We start from the raw sequence: 14,993 nt of genomic DNA on the forward strand, positions 1-14,993 counted from the left end.
CCACCGTGGTGTGTAGAAATTGAAAATCAGTCTTGTGGGAAGAAGGGGATAGAGGATCAGGTGAAAACTAGAGAGAAACCTCTTAGTCAAGCTTCTGGGTTTATTCATTCATTTTACAAGTATATTGCTCTTGATCAATTAATGCAGTTTTGGTAAGCACTCCAACAGCATGCGTCTGACGACATGGATATTCACCCACAAAAGCTTATACGCCAATACTTCTGTTAGTCTATAAGGTGCCACAGGACTCTTTGTCGCTTCCAACAGCATAGAGTGTTACACAAATTAACTGCTATGCATACTTAAACAAAACACTCTGTACAACCAGTATCTCAAAAACTTTGACTTTGCAATGATTATCCTACCTTGCATGTAGAACCACAATTCATTTTGCAGATTTTACAGTTGGGGTAAAGGGACAGAGGACTAGAATATTCAGTTTCACCTCTCAACAACTCATTATCCTTATGGTGAAAGAGGTCTTGAAATAACACCCCTGCCACAAAGAGACGCATCAGGTCCTTTGCAGGAATCATCTCTGACTGTCCCAAAATGAAGTAAACCTGTGTTTAGATTCCAAAAGACTTCTGGGTTTGCCAGCTGCAATAATTTCACAGATGAATAGGGATTTGGGGTAAAATTTTCAAGAGTGCCTATGTGCCTTGAGCTCCTTAGTCCTGTTTTCAAAGTTAATTTAGCCTGTAATGTCAGGATTTACCAAGATATGTAGGTGCCTGAAGATGCAGATAAGCGCCAAGCTGGATTTTCAAGTATGCCTAAGCAATTTAGATGGGATGTTGAGGGTGGGAGGGCTAAGGCTCTGAAGTGGCACCGATCATTTTCTACATCAGGTTCTTGGCTGACTTGCTCGCATGCTCAGGGTCTAACTTATTGCCCTATGTGAGCTTGGGAATTAATTTTCCCCAGCTCAGATAGGTCCTTTCCTCTGTAGCATGTGTTGGTTTATGTGAGTATATATCTCAGTCATTTCCCTGATATTGCAGAGGCCTCGACCTTTGTGGCATCTTGGTCCCTCCTGGTCTCTCCCTCTAGAACATAATAGTCTAGTCTCCTGCAGGCTATTATAATTTGCCTAATTTTTGTTGTTGGGTTTAAGGTGTGGGTGCTGGGAGTGTTGCTGGCCTGTGATACACAGGAAGTCAGACTAGATGATCTAGTGGTCCCTTCTGGCCTTAAACTTCATGACTGCACACGCCAAACTCCTGTTTACTTGGTCTTGGGTGCTTTTATAGGTCCCACCCAGACCCTGCCTGCATCTTTAGGTGTCTAGATATCATGGCAAATCTATTCCTTTAGGGCCTAAGTCTCTTTTGAAGATGGGACTTAGGAGCCGAGTTAACACCAGCACTTTTGATAATGTTATTTTTGCTGCTGATTTACTGATTTCTTGAGGTAATGTTGTTTGGGTGGAAAATTGTGGTACCCCGACTGTCCCATGTGAGTCAGCAGATATTTGCATTATTGTAGTTGCTAGGAGCCTTCATCATCAGGCAGGACCCCACTGTGTTTGATGTACAAACACAGAACAAATGACAGTCCCTACTCCAAATAGTTTAAAGTATAAGATAAGACCCAACAGGTGCAGATATATGGGGGAAGTACAAGGAAATAATAACACACTATTGGTTAGCATGTTAGACTGCGGCAAGCATCCTTTAGAGTAAAATCTCATACAAAATGAGCAGACTGGAGGTATGGCCATTTAGATTGGAGGAAATATCCTGGAATTAGTTGGTAGTGATGTATATGGCATTCACTAAAACTCAACAAGCTATTTATAAGTACATGAAACAGCCCAGATTGCTTGAGGTCAAACTGCTACTAATTGCCCTGTATGTTGTATACATAAATTTAGCCACATTTTCGTGGCTGTGCATTTAACTTATTTCATTTGTGACAAAAATGACACTATCAGTGCAAAAACCAGGAAATGCTGAGTTAAGGTGACACATACTTCACAAAATAAGCCTTAAATCTTTCTCCACAAGGATGTCCAGAGGACATCAGACCTTCCCATTCCTAAAAAAATCTACGACTTTCTCTGTCTGTCAGAAATCCAAATCAGGACTCCTGTTCATTGAGTCCCAGCAGTATGCTGGATGGAATTTGTGTTGAACTGTGTATCACTAACTAGTTGCTGTTGGTTTATAGAGATTACAGTGGAAATATTGGTCTCACTACTACTCTTCATCAGCATGGTTTCAGTTAGGAGGTTTACTGCACATTTGGAGTCGTGAACTGAACACAGGTTACAAGTATTCCCAACTTCCAAAATAATATGACAAGATACTAGCACCTTGAAGGAGTGGATTTAAGGTTATGAAAGAGGTGTCACCTTAAGCAAGAAATGTAGCATTTAACTTCTTTTAGTTGCATAAATGTCATCAGGGTAAGAAACAATTTTTTGCCCCAACTAAACATAATGGCCACTCAGCTTGACTACAGCTGTTACTACAATGTATAGAGTAATGGCTGTGGCCCATTCTTCTCACCACTCCCATCTCCTTATGCAATGCAGGTTCAAGGACTGACTTTCCAGTAAAAGTCATAGTGTAATCTGTCTGTGTTCCTTTACTGCTCTGATCACCAAGGAATAGAAGCCTTTATTATCTGTCTGCTAAGACTGATAATAGGGTAAAAGGATCTGGATGCTTTTATTAGGGGTTTTTTTTTAGTATTTTGTGTTTTAGCTGACATATACATACTACTAGTGTGCATGCATACTACATTTTCATGACATCGAGGCTGTAACATATTTTCATTAATGAATAAAATTACTAATTCAATTAATTTTGAATAATCCATTGGAACTGATTTTGAGGTAAGAAAAATAATATGCATGTTGAAAGTAAACAATCTGCTTTTTGTTTAAACAGCATTTATTATACAAACCATGTAATTCCTCTTTTGCATATATGAGAGGAAAACAGAAACATAACCAAATGTGTCTTTCAGGCGTTGCCTCTGAATTCGGAGTTCGAGGTTATCCAACAATTAAGCTGTAAGTAGACCTTTCCTGTATTATATTTTTATATATCACTGTGATGGGTTTGGTCACAGAGACGCCCTTGGGACTCCAGAACCCTGCCTTGTTGAGCCAGACACGCCTGCTGCAACACAGACCCAGGTGTGCTCCACTCCCCCAAAGCTGCAGACTTTAACCAAAAACTGCTCACCTATCTCCAGCACCCAGACATCCAGTTCCCAATGAGCTCCAAACTCCAAATAAATCAGTTTTACACTGTATAAAGCTTGTACAGGGTAAACTCATAAATTGTTTGCCCTCTCTAACACTGATAAAGAGAGATGCACAGCTGTTTGCTCCCCGCAGGTATTAATCACTTACTCTGATTTTGCTAATAAACAAAAGTAATTTTATTAAGTACAAAAAGTAGGATTTAAGTAGTTTCAGGTGATAACAGACAGAACAAAATAAGTCACCAAGCAAAATAAAGCAAAAACATGCACGTCTAAGCCTAATACATTAAGAAACTGTTTACAGGTAAAATCTCATCCTCAGAGATGTTCCAATAAGCTTCTTTCACAGACTAGGCTTCTTTCTAGTCTAGGCCCAATCCTTTCCCCTAGTATAGTCCTTGTTAGTTCCAGCAAACATCTTAGGTGGAAACTAGGGGTTTTCTCATAACTGGAAGCCTTCTTTGTTCTCCTCTACCCCCTTTTATAGCTTTGACACGAGGCAGGAATCTACTGTCTCTCTGGGTCCCCACCCCTCCTTCTAAATGGAAAAGTACCAGATTTAAGATGGATCTTATTACCAGGTTATGTGGTCGCATGTCGCGGTAAGACCTCATTCTTCATTACCCATGGGCTGGCCCACATGCACACAGGAAGACTTGCGGGTAAATAAGCCATCCACAACCAGTTGTCCTAGTCAATGGGAGCCATCAAGATTCTAACCCACCATTAATGGCCCACATTTTGCTTAATTACAATAGGTCCTCAGAGTTATACTTCATATTTCTAGCTTCAGATACAAGAATGATACATGCATACAAATAGGATGACTATACTCAGTAGATTATAAGCTTTGGAATGATACCTTACAAGACACCTTTTGCACAAAGCGTATTCCAGTTACGTCATAGTCACGTTCATAAACATGTTTACATAAAACGTTATGGAGTGCAACAAGGCAACAAGAGTTCAAGGTTATCCAACAATTAAGTGTAAATTGACCTTTCCTGTATTATATTTTTATATATCAGTCCTCACTACCACTCACTCTCCTTTGTAAAGGTAGGGGAGGGGAAGAGGGGGAAAAAAACCAAAAACCCAACAGACATATAAACAAAAAAACTTAACAGCTGATGCCAGTAAGAAGCAGGAAAAGAAAATGACAGTTCACTTTGGAGCCAGTTTTGAATCAGTCACTGCTGAACTAGATGATTATTTTTTTTAAATTATTTTTCATTTGCATTTAAGGTTCTCTGTAATACTAAACTGTTAAGCAAAGTGGTGGTATAAGTAAGTTGAGTATTATTTAAGCTGACCCAAGCTTGTATAATGGTATAAATAATCCATAGTCTCATAAAATATTGTTTAAAGGGACATCATGAACTTGAAACCCAGTAAATTCCCATTAAACATAATTAAACATAATTTCCGGTATGAAACCTATATATGAGTCACCCTGCCAGTGTTTGACTTTCTGATTGTATTTCCCCATTTTTTATGATTTTTCTGTCCCATATTGCTATGTCTAGGGCCTGAAAAACGTGTCACGGACCGTGAAATCTGGTCTTTTGTGTGCTTTTATCCTATACTATATAGATTTCACAGGGCAGACCAGTGTTTCTCAATTTGGGAGTCCTGACCAAATGACAGTTTCAGGGGGTCGCAGGGTTATTTTAGGGGGGTCACAGTCTTGCTACCCTTCTCCACTGTCTTCAGAGCTGCGCAGCCAGAGAGCGTGGGCTGCTGCCCGGATGCCTAGCTCTGACGGCAATGTCCCAGCAGCAGCACAGAATAAGGGTGGCAATACCATACTGTGCCATCCTTACTTCTCCGCTGCTGCTGGCAGTAGCTCTCCCTTCAGAGCTGGGCTTCCAGCCAGCAATTCCTGCTCTACAGCTGCCCAGCTCTGAAGGCAGCACTGCCACTAGCACCAGCACAGAAGTAAGGGTAGCAGTACTGCAACCCTTTGTAGGTCAGGACCCCTACAATTACAGCACTGTAAAATTTCAGATTTAAATAGCTGAAATCATGACATTTACAATTTTAAAAATCCCATAATCATGAAATTGACCAAAATGGACCATGAATTTGGTAGGGCCCTTGCCATGTGTGAAAAGACCCACACAGCCAGGGAAACTAGCTGCTGTAAAAGGTGAAAGTGACTGTACACACAGGGCTATTAAAGGTATAAAGTAAAAACAGAAAACTGTATTTTTCTCTAATTTTTCTGGTGCAGTTATTAAAAATGAAAATTTGGGAAATGGTCGGACTTACAATTCTTTATTTACCCATGTGTGTTGGACTTATCAAAAGATGTTTGGTTGTCATAAAGATCCCACTGTTGCTGTTTAGATTGTCTTCAGTTATATTTCCCAAGGGTTGTGCCACTGAAATATTGTAGCTGCAGGTGAAAAATTTTGTTTTCATGACATATTCAGGCTCAGAAAATTGATCTTAAGGACACCAAAAAATAATGTAACTGACCCAGATGGATTCTCTTTCAAAGGAAATCCTGTTACTCTTCACTGTCATAAATCCTACTTGAATATTTTTTTCTGATAATAATAGCAAGTTAGATCCTACCCCATCAATTACATACAGTAACATATTAGAGTTTCTTATCTGCCTCACTGAGGGGAGGATTAACTGAGTGTTCAGGTTTAAGAAACCTTTGTAGGTTATCACAACAGAATATCATTTTCATTTGGCCTTACTATTTTGCTTTTGTCAAATAGTAAAAGGATATTCTAAAGCTTTTTTGATAAGGAGTAATAAGTGGAATTTTTAAATATTTAATAACGGGATCTAAATGCTGAGTTCTTTTTCATAGTCTGAGAGCAAATCTTCTCTAGTTTTTGTATTTCTAATGTATTGTCATTAGAAAGCACAAGAGCCAACATCTACAGCAGAACTTACAGTGTGGAGTGATTTTTCTCCCCCCCCCCCATTCTAATTATATAATTATATTGTCTTGTACCACTGAACTATACTTTTTCTGTTTAAAGATTGATTCTTTTGGCTAATGTATTGAAAAATAAAGTTGCTCAGCTTACTAATGATTGAATATTAGAAATATGGGGATGCTATGATTTTGCGTATGCCGCTAACTGATTTATTTTAGTTGTGAACAAAGATGATGAAACAAATGGCAATTCCTCAGAATTTTGGGTTTTTTTCCCCTCCAGCTTAAAAGGTGATTTGGCATACAACTATAGAGGACCTAGAACCAAAGATGATATAATTGAATTTGCTAACAGAGTAGCAGGGTAAGTATTTATAATCTTCTTTGAAGATACCAGTGACTTACATAGTTTTATTGAGTTTGTCCTCATCTGATTTTTTTTCAGAGGAGAGCCAAAAGGTGGGCTTCTTTGACAGAAAGATGCTTGATCTATTAATGTCTTTTATTCTTACAATTACTTTGCAAGTATCAGTGGCATCAATCTTGTTCATTTATTATAGTTTGAATTAGATGTGAACTGTAAAGGAAATCGAGTTAAGCCCAGAAATAGATTAGATTAAATACCTCCACTAACCATGCTGGAAGGTGAATTGGGGGTCATTCATTAATGGAATACGTATTAAACAGTGAGTGGACTCCTCGGTAAAGACAGTAGCAAGCCAATCTTTCTGCATGCATTTCTGCAAAACTTTTTTGTATTGGCTGCCTCCTACAGCCTGGTTAATGGCGATCTAATCTTTACCCCATCTGATTTAATAGTTCTTTATTTCAGTGAAGGGAAGTCTGTGGCATAGTCTAGTGCAATGTTTCTCATTTGTGTGTTGTTTTTTTAGCTAATGCATGTGTTTGTGTAGATCAGGGTTGGAGGACAGGAGAGAGTGTTAAGTGCAAGCCATGTAACATCCCCTCTGTAATTTTGCATAGTGGAAGTTTTAATGTATTCACAAAACATAAGAATGGCCATACTGGGTCAGACCAAAGGTCCATCTAGCCCAGTATCCTGTCTTCCAACAGTGGCCAATGCCAGGTGCCCCAGAGGGAATGAATAGAACAAGTAATCATCAAGTGATCCATCTCCTGTCACTCATTCTCAGTTTCTTCCAAACAGAGGCTATGGCCACCATCCCTGCCTATCCTGGCTAATAGCCATTGAGGGACCTATCCTCCATGAATTTATCTCGTTCTTTTTTGTTGTGTCTCCTCCCTCCATTCGTGCTACCTTGTAGCATTTAAGGCTATATTAACAACAATGGGTTAACCATTGAGGGCTCAGTCGAATGCTAGTTCATCATTTAGCAGTAAGGCATTCCCTGGGAAATATTCCACCCTTTTACTCCACCACCTCAACCAAGCTTCACAATCATCATTGCTGTGTAGAATATTAAATGAAATTAAACCCATAAAATACAGTCTTTTTTTCTGGCCAAAAAGAATTTCCCTGGGACCTAACCCCCTTCCCCCATTTCCCCCCCCAATTCTTGTGTGGAAGTTAGATTTGCTTAATATCGTTTCGCTTAAAGTAGCATTTTTCAGGAACATAACTGCAACATTAAGCAAGGAGTTACTGAAGAAATCACTCTATTAGTAAAGGCTTGAAAGAGTTCGGGTGAATTTGGGGTGATTATTTCTCAAACAATTAAGTGTGATAAGACAGGAATACATTTTTAGTTATTTTCATTTATATTTTGGCCACACTGACCTGGTTGTAAGAGTTTTTTTTAATAGGGTGATAATATGTAACATGAGTTTTTCTGATGCAATTGCTCTTAAACTTCTTAGTTAAGTTTTGTAATGTGTTTCAACATTGCTTTCAGTAATGATGCAACATTAGCAGTTAATTACTGAACAAGTTACACTGAACAGAATGATGCAATGCCTGTTAATCGATCCTTGAGGCTGCACTTGTGTTTTGGAACAGATACTGCTTAAGGTGTCAGAGACAGATTTAAAAATGCCCCACCATATACAGTTTGCAGATTTACATCTGCAGTTCTGAAAAAAGTATGTTTAGTTAGGATGCTAGTGGTCTTTCACTATATCTAATCATATGGGCTGTGCCAGGTAGAAGCTCATATTGTGCGACTCTGTTTTGTTTTTTATTATAAAATGAAAATGAAATATTTTTGAATAGTGTAAGAGTCACTGGTGTTAAACTGAGCTATTGAGAAAATTATCTTTTCTCTTAACTGTCACACATCAACTTGCCTGGGATGATGCAGTATTTATCTGTTCTGTTACTTACAAGAAGATGGAGAAATAGCAGCAAATGAATTCTGTGGGTTGTATGAGTTATGAACTAATGCACAAGCTGTATTTTAAAATTTTAAATACAGCATTAACAAAAACAGTGGAGGTGAGGGGGATTTTTATATGACGTTTTATTGGGACAATTAGCAATCTAGCAAAAGAAATATTTTTTTTTGTTTTCTTTTCTTTTCAAATTGCCAACAAGAATTTTCTCCCATAGGGATAATTGCAACTTTGGCACACAAACTCAGAATCTTCTAGAGAACAGTTTCTGCTTGGGACTATTCAAATTTCCTCTCTTCTCGCTTACCAGGGGTTTAAAGCATAAAAATAGAGACACGGACCTAAACTACTTTTCCGTACTTTCCAGTAGTCTATGAATACTGGTAATCTCCAAACTAGAATCACTTACAAAACCCGTATTCCCGGGTTGCTATGCCCACATTTATCTGCCTCTTTCAGAAATAATTACACTGTATGTCATAAGGCTTGTATGTAGTATCAGGATTCTGTTTAATTCTTCTTACTAAGTTGGTATAATTGGTAAATTCCATTGCACTATAGCACCAGTCACTACATGCTAGTCTTAAATACAGAGTTCTAGCATTTTCACGTTTAGACTTGTGGAATAGGTGGTCAGAATTGTATAATTTAGATGAGCTTATATGTTTTCTTTGAATTTAAAAAAAAAACTGAATGCTTCACCTTTTCCTTTTCCCCAGGCCTCTTATCCGGACACTTCCTAGCCAGAAAATGTTTGAACATGTGCACAAGAGGCATCATATATTTTTTTTGTATGTTGGTGGGGAATCTCCTTTAAAGGTTTGAAACTTCATTAAATTCATTTTTTTAAAAGCTGTATAGAGGTAGCCTAAAGTGACTTGTACATTCACTTTTCTACAAAAGTGACAGAGTAATTGTATATTTTAAAGAGATTGTAGTTATAAGTAAGAAGCTGATAATTTTAGAACTTCTTTGATAATGGCATAATATACACACTTTTTTTATCTTAATGTATGTGTTTATAAATAGACATTTACCAAACATGCTGGTAATCTCTGGGGTCTGAGTGCTGTGTCTCATGTTGTAATCATTGTGTAGTGGGACTCTGCAGTCCTAATAATGTAAAACAGTATTTTAAAATTATACATAACCTTAGAAATGCCAAATATTTTTCGTGTTTTGTGGCATAAGACATGCATTCAAAATAGTTAAACTTAGAAGTTATTTAATGTAGCATTTACTGTATGGCACAGTTATACTGAAAGGAGAATTTTTTTTTTTTTAGTTGGATAGGTTTTATGGTCTTTTAATACTGAAGCTCTGTGGTACATCTTAGTAAGTTTCACTTTAGTTAGTGGAAAGAAACCGTCTGTGTTTAGTCTTCATTTTAACAAAATCTTCAGAAAATTTCTAAAACTCTTACTGTTGTTGACTGTATCACTTCCATTATGCTAACATAATGTGCATGTGTACTTTTATGGTGTGTGTCCTTTTTGCTCTAATACTTATTAGAAGGGCTGTCAAGTGATCTTTAAAAAAATTGTGTGATTTAAAAAATGAATCACATGATTAAACGCACTGTTAAACAGTAATAGAATACCATTTATTTAAATATTTTTGGATGTGTTCTATATTTTCAAATATATTGATTTCAGTTACATTACAGAATACAAAGGGTACAGTGCTCACTTTATTTATTTTGATTACAAATATTTGCACTGTAAAAAACAAAAGAAATAGTATATTTCAATTCACCTAATACAAGTACTGTAGTGCAGTCTCTTTATTATGAAAGTTGAACTTACAAACGTAGAATTATGTACAAAAAATAACTGTATTCAAAAATAAAACAAATGTAAAACTTTCAAGCCTACATGTCCACTCAGTCATATTTCTTGTTCAGCCAATTGCTCAGACAAACAAGTTTGTTTACATTTGCAGGAGATAATGCTGCCCACTTCTTGTTCACAATGTCACCTGAAAGTGAGAACAAGGGTTCTCATGGCACTGTTGTAACCGGCATTGCAAGATATTTACTTGCCAGATACCTTAAAGATTCGTATGTCCCTTCATGCTTCAGCTGCCATTCCAGAAGACATGCTTTCATGCTGAAGACGGGTTCATCTTGATAATGAGCTAAAGCAGAGCAGACCGACGCATGTTCATTTTCATCATCTAAGTTAGATGGCACCAGTAGAAGGTTGATTTTCTATTTTGGTGATTCGGGTTCTGTAGTTTCTGCATTGCAGTGTTACTCTTTTAAGACATCTGGAAGTATGCTGCACGCCACATCCCTCTCAGATTTTGGAAAGTACTATAGATTCTTAAACCTTGGGTCCAGTGCTGTATCTGTCCTTAAAAATCTCACATTGGTGCCTTCTTTGTGTTTTGTGAAATCTGCTGTGAAAGTGTACTTAAAACAAACGTGCTGGGTCTTCATCTGAGACTGCTATAACATGAAATATATGGCAGAATGTCTGTAAGACAGAACAGGAGACATACAATTCTCCCCCAAGGAATTCAGTCGCAAATTTAATATATTATTTTTTTAATGTGCATCATCAGCATGGATGCATGTCCTCTGGAATGGTGGCTGAAGCGTGAAGGTGCATATGAATGTTTAGCATATCTGGCATGTAAATACCTTGCAACACCAGCTACAAAAGTGCTGTGCGAACATCTGTTCTCACTTTCAGGTAACATTGTAAATAAGCAGCAGTGCAAATATTTGTAATAAAAAATAATAATATAAAGTGAGCACCATACACTTTGTATTCTGTGATGTAAGTTGAAATCAAATATTTGAAAATGTAGAAAAAAATCCAAAATATTTAATAAATTTCAATTGGTATTCTGTTTGTTAGTGTGATTAATTTTTTTAATCACAGTTAATTTTTTGGAGTTAATTGCGTGAGTTAACTGCAATTAATCGACAGTTCTACTTATTAGTAGATATTATTTGTGGTTTAAGATCCATGTACTGCCAAAATAAAATTGAATTTGGTGTTTTAAAATAAAATGAACATAATATAGAAAAATTCAGAGTGTCTTTATCTAAGAATATTCTTATAATACAAGTCCAAATAAGCCAGTTAGATATGTTGAGGTCTGTCAAGTTTTTTCCTTAGTTTGAATGGAACAATGCAGGCACCGAATCATGGTATGGAACAGCATTACTCGCCTAGTTTTTGTTCTATACTCACTGGGGAGGTAATTTATAAAAGGGATGCTCCTAGCGTAGCTACATCATTTTACACTAACATGTTTAGACATGCAGTTCAGATGGGCTCCAGGTAGCTTTTTGTTCTAATTTTGTTACATTGTCTTTTTATATTTTACTTTTAAAAAAGTAGACAGAAAATGTTTGTGTTTTTGATAGACTTTTTTCTGTTAATATGTGTATCAAGATTTCAGAAAATTTTAAAAATGTCTTTCTGTTTGTATTTTTGCAGGAGAAATACATAGAAGTTGCTTCAGAACTAATTGTCTATACATACTTTTTTTCTGCCTCAGAAGAGGTGCTACCTGAGGTAAATTGACTTTATCAGATACTTCAACTCTACTCCTCATTTAATGTTGTAGTTATGTTCCTGAAAAATGAGACTTTAAGCGAATCCAATTTCCCCATAAGAATTAATGTAAATGGCGGGGGTTAGGTTCCAGGGAAATTTTTTTCACCAGACAAAAAACTAATATATACACACATACACATACTATACATTTACAACCAACAATACTGTTCACAGCTATGATGATTGTGAAACTTGGTTGAGGTGGTGAAGTTAGAGGGTGGACTATTTCCCAGGGAATACCTTGCTGCTAAGCTAAATGATGAACTAGCACTAGGCTGAGCCCTCAAGGGCTAACGCGTTGTTAATGTAGCCTCTCACACTACAAGGCAGCAGGAATGGAGGGGAGATAGCGTAGCAGAGATAGACACACACCTTGTGTCTGGGAGAGAGAAAGAAATGCACACTGCCCCTTTAAGTAAGCTGACCCACTCTTAAGTGCATTGTCTTTTGAAGTGGATCAGGAAGTTGACAGCTGCTGCTGCCCCAGGCTCTCTCTCTCTCTCGCTCTGTCCCTGTCCTCACCCTGCTCTATATGGAGAAAAGGGGTAAGCGGGGTGTAGGAGCAGGGGGAGGGGGACACCCTGACATTACCCTTCCCCTTCTCTCCCCCTCCACCAACAGGAAGCAGGAGGCTCAGGGAGCAGCTCCAAGGCAGAGGGCAGGAGCAGCACATGGCAGTAGGGGGAGGGATAGCTGCAATTGCTAGCCTGCTCTGCAGCTGCTGCACAGGGAACTTAGGGGATTGGGGAGCTGATAGGGGGTGCTGATGTGGGGCTTCCAGTCCACCCTGGTTCCAAGCCCCCACCAGGCTGCTCTTCCTGCAAGCAGTGGACAAAGCAGGTGGCTGCCAGATGATGTAGAAGAGAGCACTGCACAACTTTAAATGAGCATGTTCCCTAATTGATCAGCAACGAAACAACATTTCTGACTCTAAGTGGGGAGTTACTGTACTTCCTCCTCTTATTTAAATTGTATTCAACACAACCATAGCCTTTTAATTCTTGCTGTTTTTGACATCAAACGCTACAGGAAACTGGTCAGTTATAATAAATCACTGGTTAGTAATAGTAATCACTCTCTAATGAATAAAGAATCTAATAGAGAAAACAAGGATTTGGAATTGAGTTATAGTTATGGAATACTCTGTTACCTTCTATTTACGTATTAGCATATTGATCACCAGCAGTATTAAAACCTCTGTCTTTAAAAGAGGGAAAACATCCTATCAAATTATTCATTATAAGAACTTGAAATTCAGTGGAAAAGTTTCACTAACTGTTGTTTTTTTGTTGTTGCAATATTTGTTAGTTAATCAGGCAGTCCTGTTTTGCATTGACCGCATGATTTTTTCAGAGAAGACACTGACGTGTAATAGGGATTTAAATAGAAGAAGTAGGATTGCAGGACACAGTTTGTTATAATCCTAGTTTCAAGATCATCTAATTTATCAAAACTGATTTTGAACCCAAAACTGAATTATTCGAGACTTTACATATAATTATTTCTGAAATACAGTTCTGAAAAACAAAATCAGAATTGCCATTCACTGAATCCTTAATGAGGACTAGCACCTTTTGACAAAATTGAAGAAATAAATTTAGAACTTTAAAATATAGTATGCTGAAAATTATCTGTGCATGCTTTCTCCTTTAGTGAGAATGTATAAATTGTGCATATAGCAGATTTTTGGGAGGAAAAAGGGTCCCTGGAATGGAAAGGACAGGAAGAACTCTCATCCCAAACTCCAGCCCAAAAATGGGTTCCCAAGATGCTTCAAAGTACCACCCAGGAAACAGGTGCAAAAACTCAATTCTCATACTGAGTTGTCCCTCATTAACTGAGCTGTCTCAGTCCCAGTGACAAACCCCAGAATCTTCAAGGAAGCCAAAATGTACTATCAGATTTCCCGAGATGAAGTTGAGACGTGGGAAGTCTTATGCATTTGTAGCTGGGAAAGAGCAGTTTTATGTGCTTGATACTAGGGAATGGGATTTGAATGTTATGCTAGTTTACTGCATTAGAGAAGAGTTTAAAAACCATATCTGTTTAATGGGGTGGTTTTGTCAAGGGATTATGTCTGCAATGTTAAATGACTTGAGATTGCATGACTTAAAAATCCTGTAACTTTAATAAATGCATTATTTTTCATAAAGCAGCTGTTTAAAACCTACTGAGCCTAGTGCTACAATAAAATTGATTGTAAAAACAAAATGTTAGAAAAAACACATTGCATCACTGTTTTCGTAACGTTATAAGGGAAGTGTTGTCTAGAGGCTAGAGTCCGGAGGCTGTGTATATATTATCGGTTCTTCCACTCACTCGCTGTAACAACTTTCATAAGTCATTTGTCCAAGATTTTCAAAAAATATTCATTAAAGTTTGGTTTCTAAGTCTACGTTTATTTACCTATGGCTTCTGAGCCTCAGTAGAATTTATTGGTGGATGGCACTTCTGAAAATTAGGTTACTTAGTTAAGAGTCTAACCTTCTTTTGCTGTAGTTGTATGTACTTTACAATATAGTCACAAGTGCTTTGAGGTTTAACATTTGTAAAGCCAAGCCCTACGAGATATTTTGATCACAAGTATACTGCAGAAGAACTATTTAGCTATAGTTTTTTAAAAATATCCTGCAGGAAAATAAGCAAATTGTAAAACAAGCAAGTGTAAATTTTATGTAATTCTCACTTAAGGTGCTCAAACTTTAACCCTGCCCACTTGCACTAATTTATTATTGTACGTTATTCTATTTCACAACTCCCACCTCTGCTCTAGAGCAGGATAGTAAAGGTAGAGTTAAAGCTGGTAGCTCTGATTTATGAGTCTGATGTAATTTGTGCCAGGGACCAAACCAGCCCCCAGACAGCCTTAGTGACCTCTGCCCTTTATGGAGCTCCCTGGGGCACAGATAATGGGGCCAAGAAGTGTAAAAGAAGCCAAAAAAGAACCAGGTTTCTAACATTCTCAGGTACGATAGAAGAATATCATTTTTATT

At 37.6% G+C, this 14,993-nt stretch overlaps 1 protein-coding gene across 7 annotated transcripts in view; it reads left to right on the forward strand.

Annotated features, from left to right (window-relative positions):
• The window catches only part of TMX3 (thioredoxin related transmembrane protein 3), a 58,191-nt gene that overhangs the window by 10,219 nt on the left and 32,979 nt on the right, over positions 1-14,993 (forward strand). For all 7 annotated transcript variants that reach the window (XM_050938833.1, XM_050938835.1, XM_050938834.1 and 4 more), the window contains exons 5-8: positions 2,977-3,022; positions 6,402-6,482; positions 9,148-9,247; positions 11,881-11,958. In XM_050938833.1, coding sequence (XP_050794790.1) covers positions 2,977-3,022; positions 6,402-6,482; positions 9,148-9,247; positions 11,881-11,958 — 305 coding nt within the window. The remainder of the gene's footprint in view (positions 1-2,976; positions 3,023-6,401; positions 6,483-9,147; positions 9,248-11,880; positions 11,959-14,993) is intronic.

The sequence above is a fragment of the Gopherus flavomarginatus genome, chromosome 2 (genome assembly GCF_025201925.1).
Source record: "Gopherus flavomarginatus isolate rGopFla2 chromosome 2, rGopFla2.mat.asm, whole genome shotgun sequence".
Lineage (NCBI taxonomy): Eukaryota > Metazoa > Chordata > Testudines > Testudinidae > Gopherus > Gopherus flavomarginatus.